The sequence below is a fragment of the Pyrus communis genome, chromosome 14, assembly GCF_963583255.1.
Source record: "Pyrus communis chromosome 14, drPyrComm1.1, whole genome shotgun sequence".
In the NCBI taxonomy this organism is placed as follows: domain Eukaryota; kingdom Viridiplantae; phylum Streptophyta; class Magnoliopsida; order Rosales; family Rosaceae; genus Pyrus; species Pyrus communis.
This window is the reverse complement of record NC_084816.1, coordinates 1,479,253-1,504,627: the sequence shown is the minus strand read 5'-3', so window position 1 is coordinate 1,504,627 and position 25,375 is coordinate 1,479,253. Positions and strand designations below refer to the sequence as shown.

The 25,375-nt window shown below is 40.1% G+C and overlaps 4 protein-coding genes and 1 long non-coding RNA gene across 6 annotated transcripts in view; 2 read left to right on the top strand and 3 right to left on the bottom strand.

Annotated features, from left to right (window-relative positions):
* Positions 1 to 262: 262 nt before the first annotated feature.
* Positions 263 to 2,837, bottom strand: LOC137715886 (uncharacterized). Of its 2 annotated transcripts, none has more exons than XM_068455246.1 (7): positions 2,621 to 2,837; positions 1,982 to 2,239; positions 1,758 to 1,877; positions 1,516 to 1,674; positions 960 to 1,132; positions 676 to 781; positions 263 to 463 (listed from the first exon to the last, which is right to left on the bottom strand). In XM_068455246.1, the coding sequence occupies exons 2-7, from the start codon at positions 2,201 to 2,203 to the stop codon at positions 434 to 436; spliced, it is 810 nt and encodes a 269-aa protein (XP_068311347.1). In that variant the 5' UTR covers positions 2,204 to 2,239; positions 2,621 to 2,837; the 3' UTR covers positions 263 to 433. The 2 variants fall into 2 exon arrangements, with proteins under 2 accessions (XP_068311347.1, XP_068311348.1); XM_068455247.1 differs by having other exon boundaries at positions 1,982 to 2,140; positions 2,621 to 2,836.
* A 2,226-nt stretch (positions 2,838 to 5,063) lies between these two features.
* Positions 5,064 to 5,791, top strand: LOC137715877 (histone H3.2). The gene has a single exon (XM_068455234.1). The coding sequence runs from the start codon at positions 5,158 to 5,160 to the stop codon at positions 5,566 to 5,568; it is 411 nt and encodes a 136-aa protein (XP_068311335.1). The 5' UTR covers positions 5,064 to 5,157; the 3' UTR covers positions 5,569 to 5,791.
* Positions 5,792 to 11,882: 6,091 nt separating this feature from the next.
* The window catches only part of LOC137716207 (uncharacterized), a 47,816-nt gene continuing 34,323 nt past the window's right edge, over positions 11,883 to 25,375 (bottom strand). Inside the window, exon 4 of the long non-coding RNA XR_011065653.1 lies at positions 11,883 to 12,190. This is a non-coding gene — a long non-coding RNA (uncharacterized lncRNA). The remainder of the gene's footprint in view (positions 12,191 to 25,375) is intronic.
* LOC137714899 (heavy metal-associated isoprenylated plant protein 45) lies at positions 18,756 to 19,840 on the top strand. The gene is made up of 3 exons (XM_068454056.1): positions 18,756 to 18,806; positions 19,220 to 19,295; positions 19,406 to 19,840. The coding sequence occupies exons 1-3, from the start codon at positions 18,756 to 18,758 to the stop codon at positions 19,726 to 19,728; spliced, it is 450 nt and encodes a 149-aa protein (XP_068310157.1). The 3' UTR covers positions 19,729 to 19,840.
* Positions 22,464 to 25,237, bottom strand: LOC137716374 (G2/mitotic-specific cyclin S13-7-like). The gene is made up of 9 exons (XM_068455820.1): positions 25,053 to 25,237; positions 24,498 to 24,561; positions 24,367 to 24,421; positions 23,978 to 24,187; positions 23,765 to 23,893; positions 23,429 to 23,677; positions 23,175 to 23,336; positions 22,886 to 23,067; positions 22,464 to 22,784 (listed from the first exon to the last, which is right to left on the bottom strand). The coding sequence occupies exons 1-9, from the start codon at positions 25,099 to 25,101 to the stop codon at positions 22,643 to 22,645; spliced, it is 1,242 nt and encodes a 413-aa protein (XP_068311921.1). The 5' UTR covers positions 25,102 to 25,237; the 3' UTR covers positions 22,464 to 22,642.

Genomic DNA, 25,375 nt, shown 5'->3' with positions numbered 1-25,375 from the left:
GAATCAGATGACCAGACGAGAAGCAATAGGTTGGAACACAAATCTTGTTGTATTTCCAGTGTCCATGGTGGCAGCGAGGAAGGTGGAGGAAAGGAGGGGCGGGCTGTTTCGTTTGGGGGCTAGGGTTTTAGTGATCGTGGGTTTTGGGCTGGGTTTAGAGAGAGAGGTGGGTAGAAGGAGAGAGTGAGGGTGAAGGTGAAAGCACAAACTTGTGATGCAAGCCAACCTTTCTAACCTCTGAAATAGCCCGTGAACAAATAACTTGAACAAAAACAGTGACATTCTTCACATTCATAAGTAAAATTCGAACATGAGGCTATAGTATTTCCCTCTGTTTTTCCCTTCTAAGGTGTAAAATATTTGGGCTATACAGATTTACATACCACAAATGTAAAGTACAGTCAGCATATAATCTGTTCTTGAAACCGAATCGCTATACTCTAGGCCATTGTGGACTCACAACCTGCACGTGCAAATAATTCGTTGTTCATCACAGTCAATTCCTCATCACATATTCTAGGGCAGAGCGTAATTTGGTTCGATACAATCTATAAATGTATTACAGCAAATATATATGCAGACAATATAACAGAAACCACCACAAGGGTAAGGGCTGATATTGAACACAAAATATTCTCAATTAGTTACTTGGAAAATGTGCTATATTCAGCTAACCTCAAGCGTGCTAAAAACTAATCGCATTCGACTTGCAACAACTGATGGTTCCTCGGCTTGTCCAACCACTGCCATTTGCTCTAGTTGAAGTGTCTTTACTGGAAGCCTTCAAGAAAAAAAGTTCTAAGCAAAGAGTTGAACCTTCACAAACGATTTATATTGCGAGAAAATAGTGTTTAAAATGCTTCAAAAGCAAATTGAAACGTTCAAAGTGGAAGTTGATTATTTGTTGTAATAACATCAAGTAATTGAGTTAGGAATTGAATATGCTGAAAGAAGCTTACCATGCCATTCCTCTCACGTAATACGCATTTGCTATGAGTGCACAAAAGCCCTTCCATTTGAGTCTTTCTTCGTCCGACACTGGCGGTGTGGATGACCATCTAACTATTGTTGGCTGTGGTGTACACAAAATGGTGATGAATATAATGCTCAACCACAGAATGCACTCATCAACCTGCATTGTGAAGAAAAGACGGAAAAGGGGATCCGGATCCCAATTAATTAATCATTCACCTTAAGAAGCAACATTCGAAAAGTTTAACCAACCGAAACCTTAACATACATTTCCTGCTTCCCACATTTTCAACATTAGACTATGACTAGGACTCATTCTAGTCAATAGATCACAAAGATCATCCGAGTCGGGAAATAAATTTCATATTCCAATCCTTAGTCAATCAGATAACGAGTGAACATATGCTACAATAGTTGTATTTCGACAAATGGTAAATAAATTTCATATTCCAATCCTTAGTCAATCAGATAATGCGTGAACATATGCTACAATAGTTGCATTTCGACAAATGGTACAAGTTAATAACAAAGAAGCGAGTTCACCTCCTCTGATGCAATCTTGGATTTCAAACTGGTGGTTCCACCATAGCTGTGCATTCCTTCAATTTCAACACCAGATTCCTTCATATCAACAAGTTCTTTTCTTAATCCCTCGTCAGAGCACCCCAGTGCATATGCATTCACCCCAGCACTGATGAACTCCTGATCAACCAAATTAAACATCAGTTGTGAAAGAAATTAAACAAAGAAAAACACACAAAAATACCACTGAATTCTGTATATACTTTTAAGTTGGCACCTCCTCCACGGTCGACCACATTCCTGTACCGCCTAAATAAACTGATAGCTATGTTGCGCGATGATCGATACTCATCGTCTGATGGAATCGAATCCTGCATCCGGCACTGTAATGCATAATAGTAATACACATCAAACACTCAAACAAACCTCCAAAATCCCTTTTCTTCTTTCTAAATTTTAAACAAAAGAAACTAACGAAAACACTTACCAGCCATTTCTTGGGGGTGTTTAGCTGATTTCGACTTCTCCACGAAAAGTAAGAAGCAGAGGGTGTAGAGTTACAAGGAGCTCCAATTGGGTTAATACAAATTGAGATTTTGTTCAAGAAATTCACATGGGTAGTCTTGCAGGGTAATGATGCCTCATGCTGTAGAAAATTATGAGCAGAATCTGAATATGTAATAACTCCTGAAGCATACACCATCAGCATGGTCGCAGAACTTGAACCATCACAAAGCTATATCGCCTTTTACAAAAACCCAAAAAACTAAATTCAAATTTGAGCAATTATCTAATTGCATACATTATCACAAAGTTCTCAAAAACAATAAATCCTTATCAAACTAAATGTCGTCAGTTATATGAATCTTAGAATGCTAGTGCGCTTGGTTTTGCGCCAAGGCTTTCGTTAGCTCCAAGTATTCCACGAGGCATAACCCAAATTCAAAACTTAGTGTTCAAACAACAATTCAGCATAAACCATCACAAAGGTCTCGCCTTCGAAAAAAACCCAAATACCAAAACCAAAATTGAGCAGTTTCCTAATCCCAAAAGGGACGTACAAAATGGATAATTGATTGATTCAAGTGGAAATATGAAACCTGGAAAAGAAAGCTTCGTCCTTTACCTTTTTCTGCAGCTCAATTTTCCCGGGAACCAAACAGGATTCTGCTAGAAATGATTATCCAAGTGAGGATTTTGTAGAAATTTTTAGGGGTTTTGAGGCCACCAATTAATATATGAAGGGCTATGGTCCTATGGAGGTGGAGATTCCATTTGATTCAAAATTTTCAGAATATTTGTGGCTGCTAATTGTTAACTGCCGACCGAGAATCCTCCTCTGCTTTGGCGGATTTTTTCTCAATTTGTTTTATTTGCAAGCCAATTCTAACGACGTCACTTTCCTTGTCGTCGTTATATTATTACTCTAATTTGCTGTTTTTTTCATTTTATTTTTTTGGTGAGCTCATAATATTATTGTTTCACTTGTATTTGTTTTTTATTTATAAACTGTATAGTGCGCGTAAAAACTCGAGTAATATTACCTTTGTTATATTTTTTATAATATATTTGTATTATCTTTTAAATAAATATAAAATTACCGATACAAGTGGATTTCTAAAAAAATTAATGTAAATTTAGTATTAAAAATGTGTAAAAATAGCATTTTAAAATAATTTCGCCTTAATGGAAGAGAAAGTTAGTGGACTTGAGTTTTGAGTGTGAAACAAAACCACGACACCCCAAAACCTCTCATTCCCTTCATATTCATTGACTTTTTACTCAGTTTCCAATCCCTTCCCCTCTCTTTATTTTACCTAGTTGAGTCCTTGAATTCAATTATTACTTGTGTGAAAATTAGGTTCTTAACTTATTTTTTCAAAAAAAATTAGTCATTGAATTAGTAAATTTGCCAATTATATCCTTAATATTATATTCGAAGCTATTATATTCAATTTTTCGTCATTTTAAGTCACGTTACTTGCATGTAATACACAATGGAGGGTAGATTGATAAATTTTCATAAATAAATAGTGTATAGAATTAACTTTGGAGGGTAAATATATTCGCAACCTACATGAAATGTTAAGAACTTATAGGTGAGAAAATAACAGTATTATATTAAAAAATGTGTCAAGTGATTAAGTTGACGAAAAATTGGATGAATTAATTTTGAATATAATAGTAAGGAAGAAATTGTCAATTTTTAATAAATTTAAGGACTTATTTCACCGAAAAAATAATTCGGGCACTTAATTTTCGCTGAGATGATAATTCAAGGACTAAATCAGCACACCGCTTTTACATATTATTACATGAGATACAAGCGTAGAATGCACCGCATCATCAAGAGCTAATGACCATGGACTGAGCGCTGCAGCCAAAGCTCGGACTCCCCGACCAGAGTCGAAATCACCCGCGGTGCTTTCCATCGAGTGCCTCAAAGGCAGTTCCAAGGTGGACGAGTGGACCGGCGACATGCTCCCAACCGGAGACATCGTCCAGGAAATTCGTATACGTATTGGAAGCTCCACCACCGGCAAGTCGCCGTTTAAGAACGGAAGGAGCGGTGTACAGAAGATCCTCCATTCATCCTTCAAGGCCAAGGACACCTCCATTATCGTCCACATCCGACGCGGATGAAACATATTATTTTTCTTCATGCATTTCACCAAAACTTCTATATATATATATATATATTCATCTGGGATCGAGCAGCGGTTTCTTCGAGCGGAGGCCAAACTAGGTTTAGGAGCAGTGCCTCCCTACCAGCAATTATGCCATTGCTCTCAGAGGTCATGCTTGAGAGAGATACTGCTGGAGAGTCCTCCTTTAGATTACATGATTTTGCACTTTCTAGCAGTTGGGTATGATTACTTTTCTTTTGGTTCTTCATTTGTTATCTTGCTTTCTTTTTTGTTTTTAGAGTCCTCCACCCCACTCGGGCTATTGAGGAGCCCAGCACCGTCAGACTCGTCACTTAGGCAGGAGGCCCGAGTTTGTGACTGAGTGGATTTGACGTCAGACTCACGTCAGTTACGTTTCTTTCTTTATTGTTTTTGGCGTGTGGTTTACACTCACAAAGAATAGCAATTGAGCCAACCAATCCCTTGTGCTGATGGGATACCTTCATTTCGGAAAGAAAATTGATCTTAGGAACATTAGTTACCTTGACAAGAGAAATTAATTAAGGCAAACATTAGTTATTATTTTGTGACCAATATTTACCTCCTTAATAAAAACTTTAAAATTACTACCACCCACATAATCTCATTTCCCACAAATAGAAGAAATTGATCTTAATAAATTCCTAAAAAATCATCACTTGTCCAGGTTATTCAACCAAAAAAAAATATTATATTTAAAAAGGGAAACCACCCCTCCCATTGGCGAAATCCTAGTGCCACGGATCGAGCACTCACAACCGTCGATTCTCACAGTTATCAACGGCTCATACTCTCCCGCCGCCTCCTTCTCCTCCAAAATTTTCACACGAAAACACAAAATTTCAAACTTCCCGCGATTCCTCTGCTCTCCAAACCGTAAATAAATAACCCTCAAAGCCTCTGCCATTTTCCATCCAATCCAAATCAAAATCTCTCCAATTTTCCCGAGAAGCAAACGCTTTCTAAACCCTTCAGTCTTCCTCTTTCATCTTCCCAAATGGCTCGTACCAAGCAGACTGCTCGCAAGTCCACCGGAGGAAAGGCACCAAGGAAGCAGCTGGCAACAAAGGCTGCTCGGAAATCTGCTCCCGCGACCGGAGGAGTGAAGAAGCCTCACCGATTCAGGCCGGGAACCGTGGCCCTGAGGGAGATCAGGAAGTACCAGAAGAGCACTGAGCTCCTGATCCGCAAGCTGCCGTTCCAGAGGCTGGTGAGGGAGATCGCACAGGACTTCAAGACCGATTTGAGGTTCCAGAGCAGCGCTGTATCGGCGCTCCAGGAGGCGGCAGAGGCGTACTTGGTGGGGCTGTTTGAGGACACCAATCTGTGTGCCATTCATGCCAAGAGGGTCACCATTATGCCCAAGGACATCCAGCTTGCTCGTAGGATTAGGGGCGAGAGGGCTTAAGAAATCCCCAAATCTTAGGGTTTTGAATTTCAGCAGAATGTAGTGGGGTTTTTATGATTTGTAATGGGTTTTGGAAATTGATATGTAAAGTTGAGATCTTGGGAGATTTATGGTTAATCGAAGTTTGGTTTGAATTATGTACTCCATGTGTTTGTTAACAAAGCTTGCTTAATTTGATAGACTAATTGTTATTCAAGCTGAATCGGTTTTCTGGATTATTCCTTCTTTTGTTGGTTCGAGCAAGATGTGATATTTTGCTTGCTTGATCTACTTTGTGATTCTGTACAAGAAAGTGTTTAATGGCGTATCGGTTTTTAATAAATTTATTATCCTTCGAGCATCATTGTTAGTTTCTTTGCTCCTAGCAATTGTATGCCCAGTCTGCTAGAACCATTTGATCTTCAGACATCCTAGTTGAAGCTCTTCCTGCAGCATATAATCTTTAGCAACATAATGCCATCGCTGGAAGCATCGACTTTTCTGTGATAGGCATGTTTTAAGAAACATAGCCTCGAGTTCCCCTGATTCCAGTGGTAGTCTAATTCTGGTCCATTTTCAAAAGCTTGGCCAATTTGAAGTCGGAAATTCTTGCTGTGTAAAAGTCGTCTAGAAGTTTGTTCTGAGGCCTAATGTCGCAATGGATGATTTGGCTGCTGCACTCCTCGTGTAAATACAAGAGCCCACTCGCAAATTCCTAATGCAATTTCCTTTTTTGGGTACCAGTTTGGCCTACACTCTTTCAAAGAGGAAGCTTGCTAGAGAGCCGTTGCCCATAACTCGTACACAAGAATTTGGTTGACATGCCCCGACCCCGATATTCCCCGAATACCAGGATAGGCACGTGCTGGCCGACACCCGAAGGTGACGAAAGCCATTTATTGAGTGCAAATGCTGAAAACAAAGGATAAATAAGGCTTATAAATATAAAAGAATAATGAATATGCAAATAAGGACCGTGTTCAGAGCACACCTCTAACCTAGAACATTAAAAGAAAATAATATAAAATTGAATGAAACAAATGAGTGGGTTTTTCACCGAGAGGACTCGAAGATGCCGATGCAGAAGTGCCTGGACGTCGGGATTGTATGCCTCGATTCTAAGTCCTGAAGGGGGCGCAAAACAAACATGAGTGTACCAAGTTGATATGTATATATAATAAAACAGTTATCAACATACTAACCCCCAGGTTTTATGAAAACACAAATATAATGATAAACATAGGTTTTCCGAAACCTAGCATGTCGTGCAATGTCTCAAATCATAACTCGCATAAATAATAAACACTAGTGAATGTCCGATATAACACTTCAGGCCCCATGCCGGCTCCCCGTCTCTGAGCACACAGTTAGAGGAAAATGCACTTCAGGCCCCTTGCCGGCTCCCCGTCTCTGAGCAGACAGTCAGAGGAAAACACACTCCAGGCCCTATGCCAACACCAAACCGTCGCCCGGGACGGACCGGATCTATCCCTACGTCCCGTAGCGGAAAGGACCACTAGGTAAGTACAAAATCAGTGAACATACATATATTGAAAATCAACTTCATAGTATAAAGTCATCCATCATCTATACTATAAAGAGGTGTTCTAAACATGTTCTAAATATCATATCGTCATCCATCAGATATGCTATAAGAACATGGGTTATAGGAAAAATAGTAATAATTCAAACTAGCCTTAGTAAGCATGTTATCTCAAAAACGTTCATAAAACATAATCATCAAATCATGCTTTTCATGTATGCATTTCTACTATCAAAACATGCATTTTTAGAAGGGGTCCACTCACAGTACTTCGCCGCCGAAAAGCCACGCCACTAGTGAAGACGGAAACGCCACAAATAATTGCCCCTAAGCACATAAAGGGTACATTTAGTCAAACTCTACTCAAACGATTGAATTTGGGAAAACGAACATCGGAAACGGGTTTAGAACGTCGAAATTAGCCTAGGAGGGGTCTCGCACGAAAACTCAAAAAGTCAACGATCAAAGTCAACGTTGACCGTTGACCGGTCAAGGTCAAAGTCAAAGGTCAACGCTGACCGTTGACCCAGTCAACGGGTCACGGGTTTGGGCTTTAGGGTTTTGGGGTTAGGGTAATTGGGTTAGGTTTTAGGTGGGTTGGGTTTGGGTTAGAAGGAAAGTGGGTTTGGGTTTGAAACCTCATGGCCCAAGGCCTAATTTAAAAGGGGAAATGGGTTTGGGCTGCAACCAAGGCCCTAAGGCCTTTTGGGTTTTTAAAATGAAATAACTAAAAATAAAAAAGGAAAGGGTGAGGGTATTGGGCCAGAGACCAAACGGGCCTAAGGCCCGTGTGTGTGTGTGGAGAACGGCCCGAAGGCCTGGGTGCCCGGAGAAGAACACCGGAGCTCGGCCGGAAAATTCCCAAGCTCCTTTGGAGCTCAAAACTCAACCAAAACATGTCATTCAATATACCAAATTGAAGCCCCGAAGGTAAGGAATCGAAATATACCCTTGGTTCCCGTCATCGTGGTCGGAGTTGGCCGGAAAACAGCCTGGAAGCCACGGGTTTTCGCCGGAACTGGGTAAGATTCAAATGAGCATAACTTCTTCAATACTCAATGAAATTGGGTGAAACAAAAAGGAAAGTTGTAGTACTCAGCGAGACGAAAAGATTGATACCTTGCACGCCGGCCAACTCGCCGTGGTTTGGCCGGAAATTTCCTCGAAAGGGGCGGTGCTCGCCGGAAAACTGAGAAATGTCTTCGAGGTGGTTTCTTCGTGGTTTGACGTCCAAAACACAACCACAGGGTTACAAAAGAGTTATAAGTGTGGGCATGGGTGTGTGTGTGTGTGTTCTTGTCGGAGGAAAGAGCACCGAAAGGAGGGGGGAAAGAAAGAGCACGGAGGAAGAAAGAGAGAAGAGAGAAGAGAAGACTTTTCAGAAAAAGAAAAGAAAAGGGAAAGGGAACCGGGGACAAAACAGGGGGTGGGCCCCCTTGGGCTCACCAATTAAGGCTCAAAAACAATTTTAAAAGGAAGGTATCCCCCAAACTTAGTGAAAATACAAAAAATACCTATTTTCTTACGTAAATCCCGGGACGGGTTCTTACAATCTACCCCCCTTAAAAAAAATTTGGTCCCGAAATTTAAAATCATAACTTAAACCAAAATGCTCGAAAATAGGAAGAAGAATATATGTATAAAGAGAATACAAGTCAGAGTGGGCGCATCAAAGAGAATATGCCACACCGTCGCGAACGGGTTGCCAAATCCTCTATCATGCCTCCAAGCTCTTACTTTCTTCCCCATCAGTGTAAAAGTAGAAACATACTTTAATAAGATATAAAGTTGAAAACATAAATAGACGTAAGTTCAAAAATAAGTACGCAAAATACTAGAGCGTCAAAATAGTCAAAATAGATATGTACTAACATATAGGTCAAAAACTCGCGCTTAACTTAAAAACTGAAAATGGAAATACTTCCCCCAAAACATTTGTAACGTCGAAAACAAATAATTAAAGAAAAGGAAGTTAAAATACTTATACTGAAAATCAAAAATGAAACTCAAAGCTGAAAAATGAGAGTGGGTCTCGCCTAAGCATACGAACGTCACGTACTCCGAGAAAAGATGCGTCTCTAGGTCAAGTCCTAACAATAGCAAATCTGTACCAACTGCTGAAGACGAATCTTCCTGCCCACTTGCTTAATGAACCCAACGAATAAGTTTTCAATACCACAGTCGGCCGCCCGTGATATCGATCACACATTTGTTGTCTCGATAAGCAAGCAGTAATTTGATGTGGTTGCACAATTTCACGCGTCGTAATTTCAATCTCTCGAATACTAGTTCACAATACTCCTCTGCTAACCAGTATTGCCTGTAGAACTCTCGTACCATGCCGCAAAAAATGGCGTACTCAAACCGAACAAAACAGAAACTGTCGTCATAAAACTCTATCCAGTATCAAGCATCTTATCATCCTCAGTTCTTCCAAATGTGACCAACTACTCCAGTGTTTTGCCAACAAATAACCCATTTGAAAACTGTAACTTGGGATTCAAAGGAAGTGGCTACCATGTTACTAGTAGACCCAAAAGCTCAAGCCAAGCAAGCAGAAAACGAAAAGTCACCTTTCCCAACAAGCAATATCTCTTAGGAATCATTGTAGTGCTCAAACCACCTCTCCAATTTTGCTTAGTTGCAGATTTCTAGTAAAACAAGGTCAACGTTGATGGAAAGAAGGACTCTCAAGTGATCAACCTAAAAATAAATGAGAGTACACACTTTTCGAGAGAAGTGTAAAGATTTTCCGATTCTCACCTCGACCGCGCTGGGGTGCCAACCCAGAGTGCACTAAACAGATCTGTTAGAAGTGTTTCAATAACCACGTACTCACAACAACAGAGTCTTGAAGCGAAACAATGAAAAGATGAGTTGAGACGGCACATAACATTGGAAAAGAACCGATGTGATGCTTATGAATTATAGTAAGATGGTGATACAATCCGCTGACCTTATGTACTCAAACCTTCATCCAACTCCTACTAAAAGATCGCACAAACATCACGCCCACGTGCTCACGAACCGAAGGATCCTGGTGTCAAGGTAGTGGAAAGCTACGTTGAGGCGAACACATCACATCATCGAAAAGGTCTGCACCACAATCTTCACCAACCTCTTACCATAAGACGACTCCAACCTCACACCCACGTGGAACTTTTTCTGGTAAGTAGGGTAAGCTTATGAAAAGATTATGCTCCCAACATTTCTGTCTGAAAAGATAAGAATTGGGCGCATACTTCCGCCGAATTGATCGATCGTGAATTCTTCACTGATTGAGCGAGAAACCATGTAGATAAGGCTAAAAGAACACTCAAGAATTTGAGGATCAAAACAAGTTTATTAAAACTAGAGTACAAGATATCTGGATGAGTGAGAAATCATGCTAAGAACAAACAAGCGAAGGAAGGCAAAGATGCAGAAATAGAAATCACTGTTTATGATTATTTGGTTAATCAACACGGTAAGGTTGACTAGTTCCTTAGCCAAAAAGGAAATAGGTATAAGCTCAAGAATAGTCAAGAACTGTTAATAAGATTTGACGAGGCCAAAGACATTTCGAAATTCACAATACTTTGTGAGAGATGTTTCAAAGTTCAAAAATTAAACATAGAACCTCTGAACCAACAAAATGACGAAGAAGAAAGATACAAAGCAGTCTGCATAAGCATGCAGTGACACGATTGGCTAACTTAAAGTGATGCCCTTGAGCAAACCAAAGTTCAATGAGTCCAGAGAAGTTCAAAGTAAAGCTCGATCTTCGTACAATGATGAATATGGTAGTCTCAAGCCATTACACTGAAAAGTTACAAGGCTGAACAGTTAGTGGATAAGAGCACTGATCAGTTGGTCTACAAGCAAAAGGCTAAGTTCACCTCCACCGAAAAGTATGTGGACAAGGTGCTAGGATTTACCGCCTAGTGCCAAATCCAGGTGAAGTTCAAGAAGTGTGTTTATCCAAACAAGTATGGATCTTCATCAACCAAAACCAACTACAACAAGAATAATCGCAACTGCTTTTGGAAATTGGTGAGAACAGCGTCTGTTACCGAAGAGTCACTTAAGAAATTATCTAATTTAAATGAAGTCAACGCCCGAAGAATTTGGTGTAGAGCTAACGGTCAAAGGTTAAGGAACTTGACTTCGCCGTTGAGGTAAGCAAAAAGGTTACTGATAGAACAATCATCGAAGATTCATTCTACCGATTCACACGAGTTTCTTCAATGGTAATGAGCCTAAGAACATTGATTTGCTCCCGCCAACTACCACTTACTAATCGTCGTCACCACTAGCGCTTTCTTGCTTTCTCAAACACGCACTTCGAATATTTCAAGTAGTTGCCACTGCAATATGACTCTGCCCACCATTCCTAGGAAACGCATGTCGCAGAGTGATGTTATCGTTTCAGGTTCTAGTTGATCTTAACCAACTCGTACCGTCAAGATTTTTTTCCGCTTCTCGAGATTTCGATTTAAAGCCGACTCTGCCCCGCAATTCCTAGGGAACGCATGTCGCAGAGTGGCATCGCCATTTCGTATCTACAGCTGGTCTCGACCAGACTCCCTCAAACTAAGATTTCTAGAACACATCGCTTCCAAGTAACACTCACTGTGCCCGCCATTCCCTGAGAATACACGTCGTAAAGTACAAAACCGCTTCATATCTTCCAAATTCAACTCACTTAGGGTTTTTCCGTTTCTCAACGCTCCTAGGTAAATCAATTATGTCCGAAATTCCCAGGGAATGCACGATGTAGAGTATCGATCCGATGTCGAAAGTCATCCAACAATCCACTTCATCACTAGTGAGGCACAATCCCGACACGAATTCTTGTATTTCAACCAGAAGGTGAAAATTCAAACAGAGAAATGTTTGCACAACTATGTCGAATGACACCAAATTCGGAAGTCATGACATCCAAATGATGTCATGGCAGACACACTACTACAGTAACAGAAGGTCCTAAGTATGCTCTGAACAAAACCACGCTCTGATACCAATCTGACATGCCCCGACCCCGATATTCCCCGAATACCAGGATAGGCACGTGCTGGCCGACACCCGAAGGTGACGAAAGCCATTTATTGAGTGCAAATGCTGAAAACAAAGGATAAATAAGGCTTATAAATATAAAAGAATAATGAATATGCAAATAAGGACCGTGTTCAGAGCACACCTCTAACCTAGAACATTAAAAGAAAATAATATAAAATTGAATGAAACAAATGAGTGGGTTTTTCACCGAGAGGACTCGAAGATGCCGATGCAGAAGTGCCTGGACGTCGGGATTGTATGCCTCGATTCTAAGTCCTGAAGGGGGCGCAAAACAAACATGAGTGTACCAAGTTGATATATATATATAATAAAACAGTTATCAACATACTAACCCCCAGGTTTTATGAAAACACAAATATAATGATAAACATAGGTTTTCCGAAACCTAGCATGTCGTGCAATGTCTCAAATCATAACTCGCATAAATAATAAACACTAGTGAATGTCCGATATAACACTTCAGGCCCCATGCCGGCTCCCCGTCTCTGAGCACACAGTTAGAGGAAAATGCACTTCAGGCCCCTTGCCGGCTCCCCGTCTCTGAGCAGACAGTCAGAGGAAAACACACTCCAGGCCCTATGCCAACACCAAACCGTCGCCCGGGACGGACCGGATCTATCCCTACGTCCCGTAGCGGAAAGGACCACTAGGTAAGTACAAAATCAGTGAACATACATATATTGAAAATCAACTTCATAGTATAAAGTCATCCATCATCTATACTATAAAGAGGTGTTCTAAACATGTTCTAAATATCATATCGTCATCCATCAGATATGCTATAAGAACATGGGTTATAGGAAAAATAGTAATAATTCAAACTAGCCTTAGTAAGCATGTTATCTCAAAAACGTTCATAAAACATAATCATCAAATCATGCTTTTCATGTATGCATTTCTACTATCAAAACATGCATTTTTAGAAGGGGTCCACTCACAGTACTTCGCCGCCGAAAAGCCACGCCACTAGTGAAGACGGAAACGCCACAAATAATTGCCCCTAAGCACATAAAGGGTACATTTAGTCAAACTCTACTCAAACGATTGAATTTGGGAAAACGAACATCGGAAACGGGTTTAGAACGTCGAAATTAGCCTAGGAGGGGTCTCGCACGAAAACTCAAAAAGTCAACGATCAAAGTCAACGTTGACCGTTGACCGGTCAAGGTCAAAGGTCAACGCTGACCGTTGACCCAGTCAACGGGTCACGGGTTTGGGCTTTAGGGTTTTGGGGTTAGGGTAATTGGGTTAGGTTTTAGGTGGGTTGGGTTTGGGTTAGAAGGAAAGTGGGTTTGGGTTTGAAACCTCATGGCTCAAGGCCTAATTTAAAAGGGGAAATGGGTTTGGGCTGCAACCAAGGCCCTAAGGCCTTTTGGGTTTTTAAAATGAAATAACTAAAAATAAAAAAGGAAAGGGTGAGGGTATTGGGCCAGAGACCAAACGGGCCTAAGGCCCGTGTGTGTGTGTGGAGAACGGCCCGAAGGCCTGGGTGCCCGGAGAAGAACACCGGAGCTCGGCCGGAAAATTCCCAAGCTCCTTTGGAGCTCAAAACTCAACCCAAACATGTCATTCAATATACCAAATTGAAGCCCCGAAGGTAAGGAATCGAAATATACCCTTGGTTCCCGTCATCGTGGTCGGAGTTGGCCGGAAAACAGCCTGGAAGCCACGGGTGTCCGCCGGAACTGGGTAAGATTCAAATGAGCATAACTTCTTCAATACTCAATGAAATTGGGTGAAACAAAAAGGAAAGTTGTAGTACTCAGCGAGACGAAAAGATTGATACCTTGCACGCCGGCCAACTCGCCGTGGTTTGGCCGGAAATTTCCTCGAAAGGGGCGGTGCTCGCCGGAAAACTGAGAAATGTCTTCGAGGTGGTTTCTTCGTGGTTTGACGTCCAAAACACAACCACAGGGTTACAAAAGAGTTATAAGTGTGGGCATGGGTGTGTGTGTGTGTTCTTGTCGGAGGAAAGAGCACCGAAAGGAGGGGGGAAAGAAAGAGCACGGAGGAAGAAAGAGAGAAGAGAGAAGAGAAGACTTTTCAGAAAAAGAAAAGAAAAAGGAAAGGGAACCGGGGACAAAACAGGGGGTGGGCCCCCTTGGGCTCACCAATTAAGGCTCAAAAACAATTTTAAAAGGAAGGTATCCTCCAAACTAAGTGAAAATACGAAAAATACCTATTTTCTTACGTAAATTCCGGGACGGATTCTTACATTGGTGCTCCCCCTCATTGCAGAATCCTAGTAGCTCGACAAAATTCCAGTGATCTGTTCTACTATTTGTGCACATTTCAGCCTTGAATCCAAGTCAATTTCTTTAATCATAACGTCCAATCTTTTGACAGCAACTCATTTCCCCTTATCAGGCCCCAAAACTCCTTTGAAAACGGTTGCAGAAGCACCACGGCCTGGTTCTTCCCCGAATCCATGTGTCTTCTAGCTCTTCGTAAGTAAAATTTTTCAGATTCGTGACTTGATAAGGTTGACTCACCTTTGCTTTTCCGTAGTAGAAGCGAGTAACAACAAAATAGGCTACTCAGCAGCACTGATCCAACCATGATCAGAGTTAAATTATATATCTTTCCTTTTCAAGTATCCGTTGTCGATAGAGATGATGTCACTACTGTGTTGCCCAGAAGTTGGTTGAGAGGACTCCAAGGCAGGGGAACGTTTCGGATTCAATCTCATGGTGTTTCGCAACAGATGACACAACTAGATCAGTCTCACGTGACATGCACATGCTTAATTTGGACGGAATATATAACGGAGTTGATAAAAATGACTATTGCTTCACATTTTGACAAGTTCAGGGACCAATGGTCACATATTTTTTCAAGAACCAAAGCTCCAATTGGATTAAAGTTTAAGGACCATTGCTCGAATTTCATTTGATAGTAAAGCCAGTATGTGTGTGTGTGTGTGTAGATATATATAAAATATATTGCTGCAATTGCAAATGCTAGAACTGGAATTTAAAATCCCAAGTATTTCCATCTCATGCAAATAAGCTTTCTCTATGATTCAAACACAGTAGAAACCCTTAACAAACACCCCCTCAGCTCTTCTATTCTGGTTCATGGTTTCTCTTGGCTACATGGTTCATTTGGGGGAGAGATCGAGCTTCAAGAAATAGTAAATGGTCTTATCAATACACAAATTTATAACTCCCTAGAAATTTCAATTGCGCTTATATTCATTAATGTGGGAATTGGGTTCAAGCTTTCCCCCTGCAAACGAACATACGAGCCCTCTTACAAAATATAAGGCTAGTAGCGGCTTACATGTGAATGATGAGATCTGAATGAGAGTTTGAGCAGCAGCAGCTTCTGCATGTTGCTTCTATCTCTCGAATTTTCTAGCTAGGTTTTGTTTTCTTCGGTGATCTCAGTGTGGAATTTACAGTAATGGAAACATAAATGAAGTAATTGAGCTTCTCCACGTGTTGCCAATTGACTTTAGGTTCGATGCGCTCACATTCTAACCCCGGAAGGAGAAGCATTTTGGTGACAGCATATTTGAACCCGTCCCATTGAGTGATACGAATATGAAGGGTAAGTTACTGGTTTACAGCCATTGATAGATATGATCAGTTATCGATTTGAAAGCCACACATGATACTGAAACATGATATGCAATAAGATGATTGTGAAAGCTACACATTCCATTATGTTGAGAGCATCAATCCTATATTAGGAAAATGAGAGACTGTGCATGTGTTTATAAGTAATTGGGTTACTTCTATATTGTCAATTATTTTTTTATATTGAACCTCAACTTTTTCTATGGTATCAGAGCAGGCTAGCTATTTTCTCGACTGTGTCCTGGACCCGAGGGATCCTATTCTTCAACACATGATATTCCTGGCTCGCCCACATCAACTAAGCTCCTCAACTCAACTTGAACACCAACCAACAATCATGCAATGAAGAAAAAGAATAAGGAAAAAGGTTTATATCAAAATGTGACAACTATTTGCGACCGTTGCTTAAAAGCATATGCAATCTTTGTTAAACGTAGGAGATCAACGTACATGCTGCAAGAATTTTTCCCGTCGGTATTTTTTTGGTTTAGCTCTTTTTTTCACCCTAGCAATCACATGGAACAATTCTTTCTTTTTTTTTTCGGACAAATCATAACAACGAAAATGCCACTCGTTCTTGGAAATAATTAAGGGTGTTGCTATTTCAACCACATTTGCTCGACATCTCTCTAATACAACATGTAACACGTCCGACTCCAATATTCTTCGAACACCAGGGTAGTTACGTGGTGACCGACACTCGAAGGTGACAAAGCCATATTAGGATGCATGAGAACAAGAAATAAATAAGAATTATGAATTTAAATATAATTAATATGTAATGAGGAACGTGTTTAGAGCATACAACTAATTCTAGAACACTAAAAAGAAATAATGTAAAATTGAATGAACAAACGAATGGGTCCTACACTGAGAGGACTTGAAGATGTCGATGTGGAAGTGCCTTGATGCCGGGATGGTACGCCTCGATTCTAAGTCTTGAGGGGGCGCAAAACAAACATGAGTGGACCAAGTTGATATATATATAATATTGAAACAATTATCAACATACTAACCCCCAAAGTTTTATGAAAACTAATAGCATAATATGTGATAGGTTTTCCTAGACCCTAGCATGCCATAAAACCTTTTATAAAACATGTTGTATATAGTGTGCTAACTAGTGGTATCAGTATTGCCCGAAGGCATGTATAACTTTTCCTTCAAAACACTTCCTTTACAAGTATCAATCGCCCGTAGGCTCCTACAGCACCTAACCCGAAGGTCAATATAAGTATCATCGCTCGAAGGCTCCTACAACACCCAACCCGAAGGTCAATATAAGTATCATCGTTCAAAGGCAGAACAGTGACCACTAGATACGCACAAAACCATTGAATATAATATTTCCAACATAAGTACATATATCTCAAAACATCTTCATAGTATAAAGTCATCCATCATCTATATAGAAAGAAGTGTGTACAAGCATGTTTATAAGCAGTATAAAGTCATCCATCATCTATACTTCAAAGAACATGAGTTTGATAAAGTATGGTATTCCAAAATATTCTAAGTAAGCATAATATCTCATAAAATGTTTCATAAAACGTAATCATTAAATCATGCTTTCATGTATGCATTTCTAATAATAAAACATGTATTTTAAAAGGGGTCCACTCACAGATACTCCGTCGTCGTAGAGCTGTACGAAATAGGAATGATGGAATCGCCGCTAATAATTGCACTTAAGCACATAAAGGGTACAATTAAAACGATTGAATTTGGGAAAACGGATGTCAAAAACGGATTTAGGACGTCGAATTACCCTAAGAAAGGTCCTGGGTAACTTTAGAAAAAGTCAACAAAAAATCAACAAGGGAATATTCTAGGAATATTCCGAGGAATGTTCCAGGAATATTCCAACCAGATTTGGGTTGGTGGGTTTGGGTCGAAAGGCTGGACCAAGAGGCTGGGCCAGTTTCCTTGGCCCAAGGCCTGGGTTCACACGGCCCAAGGGCCTAAGTTCAATTGGGTTTTGGGTTGGGTTGGGTTTTAGGGGTAGCGGGCCTATGGCCCAAGTTCCACTCGGCCCCAAGGTCGGTTCTTTGGGTTACACAAGTGTTGGGCTTGGGGGTTTAGGCCCAGAGGCCCTGAGTTCTTTGTTCCTCGTCGAGGAAGGAGGTCGGAGCCTCCCGAGCTTCGGTCACCGGCCAAACAACACCTAAGCTTATGATCTAGATACCAAAGTGGACTTTAGGATGATGGGAAAAGATCTAGTACCTTCGATTAGTTGTGGGGTGGCCGGAGGTGGTCGGATTTCGACTCGCAAGCCATAGGCTCGCCAGACCTGGGTGTGCTGTGGGTGTCTCGGTGCTTCACAGGGACGAGGGAGAGGGAAGGTCTAGATGATGGTGGTGGTGGTGAGTGTGTCGGGGTGCTCCATTGAGGTGTGGTGTATGTGGGTGTGTACTGGTCCTCAGGGAAGAGGGAATACGGGAGATGAAGCACAGGAGAGAGAGTGAGAGCTAAGGGAAAGTGAGGGAGAGAAAGAGTGAGATGAGTTCATGGGGAAGAGGGGAACCAGGGACACAAATCAGGGGGTGGACCCCTTGGGCTCACAAATTAAGATCCAAAAACAATTTTTAAATAAAAACCCAAAACTTAATGAAATTACAAAAATACCATTTTGTTCCGTAAATTCCAGAACAGACTGTCACAACATGCAAATGATCATGTACTATTAGAGAGATAGTCCGCAATTTTGTAAGATAATTTTATTCCAAAAGAAGGAATCAGTCTGAGTATATATTCCAAATGACAACCGTCTACATATTGGCCATTCTGATATTCTCTTGCACTTTCCTTTTTTCGTTTCAAGAATTTTAGCTAGAAATGTCAGGGCTTGTGATAAAGATAAAGATACTGCAACCTATCAGATATCTTCTTGGCCATGTAGCAATAGGGTCAAGTTGAGTTGCGTTCAGTCTCGGTTGAGCCCAATTTAGAGAGAGAGAGAGAGAGGATCAATATATATTGTTAAAAAATGTTATACTAGAACATCGTTTATTAACACCACCTGCGCTATGTTTGGTTGGCGAAATGGGAAGTCTAAACACTTATCTAAGGCCATGTCTGTAAGTGCTGCCCAGCTCTTCTTTAAGCCCCAACGCCCCGCCCCGCGCCACCCCCACCCCCACCCCGCGCCCCCCCCCCCCCAACACACACACAGACACAGAGAAGAAACTTCATAAAGAGCTAGTGATCCCGCTTTACTATTCATAGTGCGGGATACTCGATATTTTGTTAATATGTCATGCATATTATTGATATTATGTTGATATTGTGTTAATATAGGATATTGGATTTAATTTTTTGATATGTTGTCGGTAACGTCTCGATATGTTGTCGATACAGATCGATAAAGTGTGTCAATAATGCTTCTCCATAAAAACTGGATCAGGATCCTTTAAGAAGGGGCTAACTCATATTGTATAAATATATACTTTGTTTATTTCATGATTTTTTGTTTCTTTAATTTGTCTAATAGATTGTGGAACTTTTGGTGCATATGGATTGCGAAGGATGCGAAAAAAGGATAAGAAAAGCAATTTCAAAAATGGAGGGCAAGATCTCTTTTCTAATTCATCATTTTTGTCTCACCAATCTCCTTAATTTGCATTTTCCCTATATTAATTACAATATTTGGATTATGCATATGATAATATGCATGCAGGTGTGGATAGCTTGGAAATAAACATGGATACACAAAAGGTGACGGTGACGGGGTATGTAGATCAAAGGAAGGTGTTAAAGGTTGTGAGAAGAACAGGGAGGAGGGCTGAATTTTGGCCCTTCCCATACGACAGCGAATACTATCCGTACGCATCTCAATACTTTGACGAGTCTACGTATTCGTCTTCCTACAACTACTACATGCATGGCTATAACGAAAGCGTGCACGGATACTTCCCCGACCAGTTATACTCAACCGTTTCTGATAATACTGTACATCTCTTTAGTGACGACAATGTTCATGCCTACTGCACCCTTATGTGATCAAACAATAAGAAGCCATATGTACAGTTTGTTGGAAACCAAAAGAAAACTCCCCAGACGATGAGCCTGGAGAGATCTTTTTTTTTTTGTTTGAAAGCCACAAACGGGTGCTCCTGTGGTGGGAATGCAAGTATTAATCAGATGGACGACCTTTTCAAATTGTTTGGGAGCATTTAATTAACAATATAAAACTAAGAGCATGTAATTAACAATAAAAACTAACTCAATTGGATTGTTAAAACGATTCTTCCTCTTCAAAGAGGAAAAACTTTGGGTTATGTTTGGCATACAGATTTCCAAGTCTCAAAAAATTGATGCCAGTTAGTATCGTTCCAAAATGTTAGATAGGGAAGAGCGTAAATGTCTTTCATGAGCATTACAAACGTACGAAAGAGAGATTTACAAATGACTTATTCAAAGGATTTGCAAATCCCTCTCACAAGAATTTTGAATTTTTCTACAATGGAAACGTTTAGAATTTTGGAAATTTAAATTATGGAGGAAAATACGTGTATCGGTGAAAATTAGCATGAGAAAATAATTAGTAAAAGTGAATGGACTTGAATCGATAAAGATACAAACATGAACCAGACATAATAGAATTGCTAGCGGGTCATACAAATGCTCATTGTTTTTCAGGCAGAATCAGACATTGTTTCTAAGGAGATACACTCCATAAATCTCGATCCATCTTCCCCGCATCAATTGACATTGTTGCTTAATTTTTTATGCTAATTTTCAAATAAAAACTTGCCCCTGGCTGCAATTGCCTGACAGTATGAGTCTAGCTGATTGAGTCGGGATACTGTTCTGAATACGTCGGACGCTTGATAACTTTTCTTTTAAGAAAATACAAGAGATTTGGTTTACAACAAAAGGGAAACGTACCTTAGAAAACAATAGGAATGTGTGCTTAATGTATGGGGTAGAAAAAATCTTGAACAGAAGTACATGATCCAAAATATAAAAATGGATTTCGATAGAACTGGAACAAATAGAATCAGGAATCACTTTATAGCATGCTGCAGAATCACCGATGCACCATTCTAACTCAATCTATGTTTCTTCTTGCTTGTGCCTCGCTTATTGCAGGTCAGGTGTTTTGGATGTTTACAATTTTTGAGTACCACATATGCATTGTCCTCTGCCTGCTTGGTTGTAAGTATTACTCATTCAAGTGTTATCAGAAACACTATGGCTTTGTGTTTAATTGCTCTATTTGTTTAATGTTTCCTTTTCATTCTGATGGCATAGAAATGAGTCTGGTATGTCAGCTGATCTGTTATATTTGAGAAAACCTTCATGGCCGCCAATAAATTCGGTAAGGACTCAGTGCTGCTTGGATACTTCAAGCCATTTGTAAATTTGTTGATTACCATCGTTGGTACCTGTAGCAATCCTACAATCGTTGGTATTGTACAGAAATGTCTTAAAATTTTCACTTTTACACCGAACTAAGTATTAGGCTACTCCGATGTTTTCTAATGCAGATCTATGTGTTTGGATCATCAACTGACAATGGGATTTATATTTTGGATTTCTATCCCGATTCAAGCTCTCCTAGCCATGTGGACTACAAGTAAGAAACTCTACAATTAGCCATCTGGTCTACCAAGACGTAAGACCGAAATTATAAAGTTGGTTAGATAAGAACAGCAATGTGACCATCAGCCTCTGCAGCTGAGCGTTCTTATCAAATACATAATATGTACTGTTATGAACATTCAGCGGAACTAATAGCGCTTTTTACTTGACAAAGGATGGTTAGATAAGAGTAGAAATGTGACATTTACTTCAATTGCTTTTCCCCTTCTCCTATAGTTGTCTTAATCTTGTAGAGACGTGCACAAAATCGTTCTGGGGTAAAGAAACAAGATAAGAAAAACAGGTTTCTTCCATTGTCAGAAAGAGTTACGGCATGTGCTTCATCCTCTCAACAGCACCATCATCGCTGGAACAAGGGTATGCATTCTCGAAAGCCTACTTTGTGATTCAGTAGTCCAAATCCTAAAGATTCTTTAGAATCCTATAACATGGTTTCTACTGCTACTCCAATTATAAACACGTACGTGAAGGAAAATGGTTGGCGATGTTGGAAGGTGTCTGAACATTTGACCCAACCTGCGCTTCCATTCATCTATTACTTTAGAGTGCTTCAGTTATGAATAATTTCATCATGAATCTCATATTCATACACCCTTGTACAATAGCACTGATGAGTTTTCGTTGTTAATCCATGAGGCCTGATACTTTATGGATCATTGGTTTCAGAATTCATCTTTGCTCGCAAAGCCACAAGTCATGTTGAAGTGACCAACTGATGCTTGGGTGACTTGTATATCTGTAGTTCTAAGCAGAAATGTCCAGTGGTTAAGAAACAACTGGAAAACGCTTAACCCTGAGGCTCTTACGATTTGTACAGTTCAAAAGACGTATGTGTTGGGAAGAACCTAGAACATGAGCATTGAAGTTCGGAGGAAGAGTAGAGGTATTTTCTTTTGTAGATTTGTCTACGGTTAGGTTCAGTGGTGTACTTCAGTTATTTACGGGATCCTGAGGTTTGAGGAATGTTGTAGACAGTAGTTAACAATGCAATTCATGATAATCGATCACAGTTGGTACTCAAATCAATAATACTATTGTCATTAATATAATGCAATTTTGTACTGCAAGATCAAAATCGAAATTGCAGATTGAATTGCAAGAAAAAATTGCACGACGACTGATGCTTACAGCTAAATTTGAACACAAATTAAAATGGCTATATTGTTGTAGCAACAACAATGACAAATATGAAAACTGACGATATACAGGACTAAAGATACACTCCGAAAGAGTCTTAAGTATTGTAGAACAATACACGGTTTTGAAAATCTTCATTTACAGAAAGTAAACAGGACTCAGAAGCAACACTTCATGAAGATGAGTGAAAAATTTTGGCTGGAACAAAAAGAGCAACAGCACCATACTCCGGTCTTGAGAATTTCCGGTAAACTGCTTGAAGTTTACTTTCTGCAGAATTCGAGTGAAGGCCAACCAAGAGTTTGGCACAGTCCCTGTTGCATGTCAAAGAACACACTCAAGTTACTAAATATACACATCTGTTTATCTGTTTCGCCAATCACAGCTACACATACAGATTCCAAATATGGTTTACCTCAACTGTTCTTCAGAGTGGCCAGTGTGGTGCTTCAAAGTTTCAGTCCAGACAGGAATCTTATTCAGAGTATAACGTCCAGCATAGACAGCGGCAGCAGATATCATGGATGGGGAGTACAGAATGATAGTCGGATAATGCAGGATTCCGAGCTCAGCTAGAAAGAAAACCATGTTCTTCATCTGCATTAGATCAGTAAGAAAAGCAAATTAGTTTTTGTTAGTTCACCAAAAACAGAGTTTTAAAGTATGATTCTGTTTTTCTGAAAAACCCACAGAAAATTAATTACCTCCACATCAGGCGAAACAGATGCTTTGATATATCGAGACAGGAAGACATAAGGGGTTGGAACTGTCAGATACCACTCCAGCTTCCCGAGAATTGCTTTCTCCATGCGAAGTATCTGATCGGCAGAGTATGCATAGTCTGACAAGCAAACAAAGTCATTGACCTGCATATCGGAAACCCCACTTTCAAATTTCAGATCAAATTATAATGTCCGAAATCAGATGAATTCTTACTAAAACAAGTGAAGAAACACACCTGTGGGGCCCAGATTTCTTCATATTTGGATGCTATGACCATGGAACTAATGCCAACTAGCTGAAGTTCTCTCCTAGAAATGATCTTCTTCGAAAGGTACCGATCAAGTATGTTCACAGTCAGGTAGAAGGTTTCAGGCATCAGTTCAAATTTCCGGTGAACATCTATCAACCAGTCTATGAGGATTGATCTCATCCTTGTATTTATATCTGGCTGCGAGTCCATGTAGTCATGAACTCGGCTATCATCCTGCATACGGAATTTTCATTTATAAGATAAGAGTTAGGAAAAGGGAAATTGAATTGGGGAGGGAGGGAGAAAGGGAATACAACATACTTCAGTGAGCTTGTAGAACTTGTACAAGTCATCAATGTATTCAACCACTGCTAATTCATCGTTGACATCAGCTGAATCTATTTCAACAATCTTTTCTTTCGGCTTGATGTTCACTCCAAGAGCCATAGTCTGCAGCAAACTAAAATTCAGTACTCCAAAACAGATAAGTTAGAAGCTCAACACACATTATGCCAAAAGAACATGAAAAATCACCTTGCTTCGGGCTGTGAGGATCGAAGTCAGAGTCTTGACTTCCTTCCGCCCTTCTACAGATTTATCCTTTTCTTCTTCATCAGAACTTATAATCACCAAATCCTCTGGTGTTTGCTTTTCAATTTCCTTCCTGGGGACCACCTTCTGGGTAGAAATACGCTTTTGATTGAGAGCTACCTTATCTTCAAGAACCGGCAGCACCACAGGGTTCTACAAAATTTAAACAGTCCAATCAACCCCTAGAGCAAAAAGCTAAACTTTCTTAAGAATAAAGTAACTAAGGTAATAATCTGTGATTAATGTTAACAAACAAAATAAATAATGAATTAGCCAATATATTAAAGGATTCTTTCCTTTTTATCTTCTTCTTAAGAGTCAGAGATTATTACCACATTTTTAACTCCTTTTTCTTGTGCCTTTGCTATCAGTTGCGCACGAAAACTCCTGCAAGTCAAAAATTTGTTAGTTCATTACCAATGTCGAGAGAGAGAGAGAGAGAGAGAGAGAGAGAGAGAGAGACCTAGTGATGGGTCGATTGCCAATGTCCTGAAGAACTCGCCTGTTATTTCTGAGTCCATCAACACCTTCAAGAAACACATGAAAATTGGCGAAATCAGAAGTTAAAACACGAAAGAAAACCCCCAGAAGAAAAAGCCCTAACTAGCGTTGAAATTATTTAACCCACAAAGAATAACAGATCAACGGTAAACAACAAAAACAGATGAAACCCAACAAATCCCACATTCGGAATTCCGAATTCCAAATTCATAAATATGATAAAGAAAAACAAAAGGGCAGATCAAAATAAACCCCAGAAAAAGATCACAATAAAAGAACCCACAAATTTTAATGAATTCTTCTCCAAAACCCAGAAGTTTAAATGAAGAATTCTACAAAACCCAGAAATTTAAACCAAGAATTCTACAACATAAAGAAAAGAAAAATCCTAAATCCCAACCCACAAATGATCAGGGGAAGAGAAACCCACATAAAATCACATCAAAAGGACCCAGAAATTCAAAATACGAAAGGTTCAAATCGTCTATTCAAAATTCAGAAATGGGACGGCGAATACCTTTGGGTGGAGGTGGAACAACCGCTGTTCCGGCTCTGGCTTCCTCCATTGATGGCTGAGATCTCCTTCTCGCCTTCTAGGGTCTCTCGAGTCAGCGATTCGTCCAAGGAAATTCGCCTTCTTTCTCTCTCTCTCTACCTCTTCCTTCTCTCTCTTCTCTCTCTCTTTCTTCTTTCTTTGATTTGCTGCTCTGCTCTTTGCGTTTCTGGTTTCAGTTGTCTGAAAGCAACGCCGAGGGGTATACTATTTGAAGCTCGGCGGAAAACGTTAGCTCCAACGGTCATATTCTTTTCATTTGAATTACTGACCGTTGGATTTTGCTT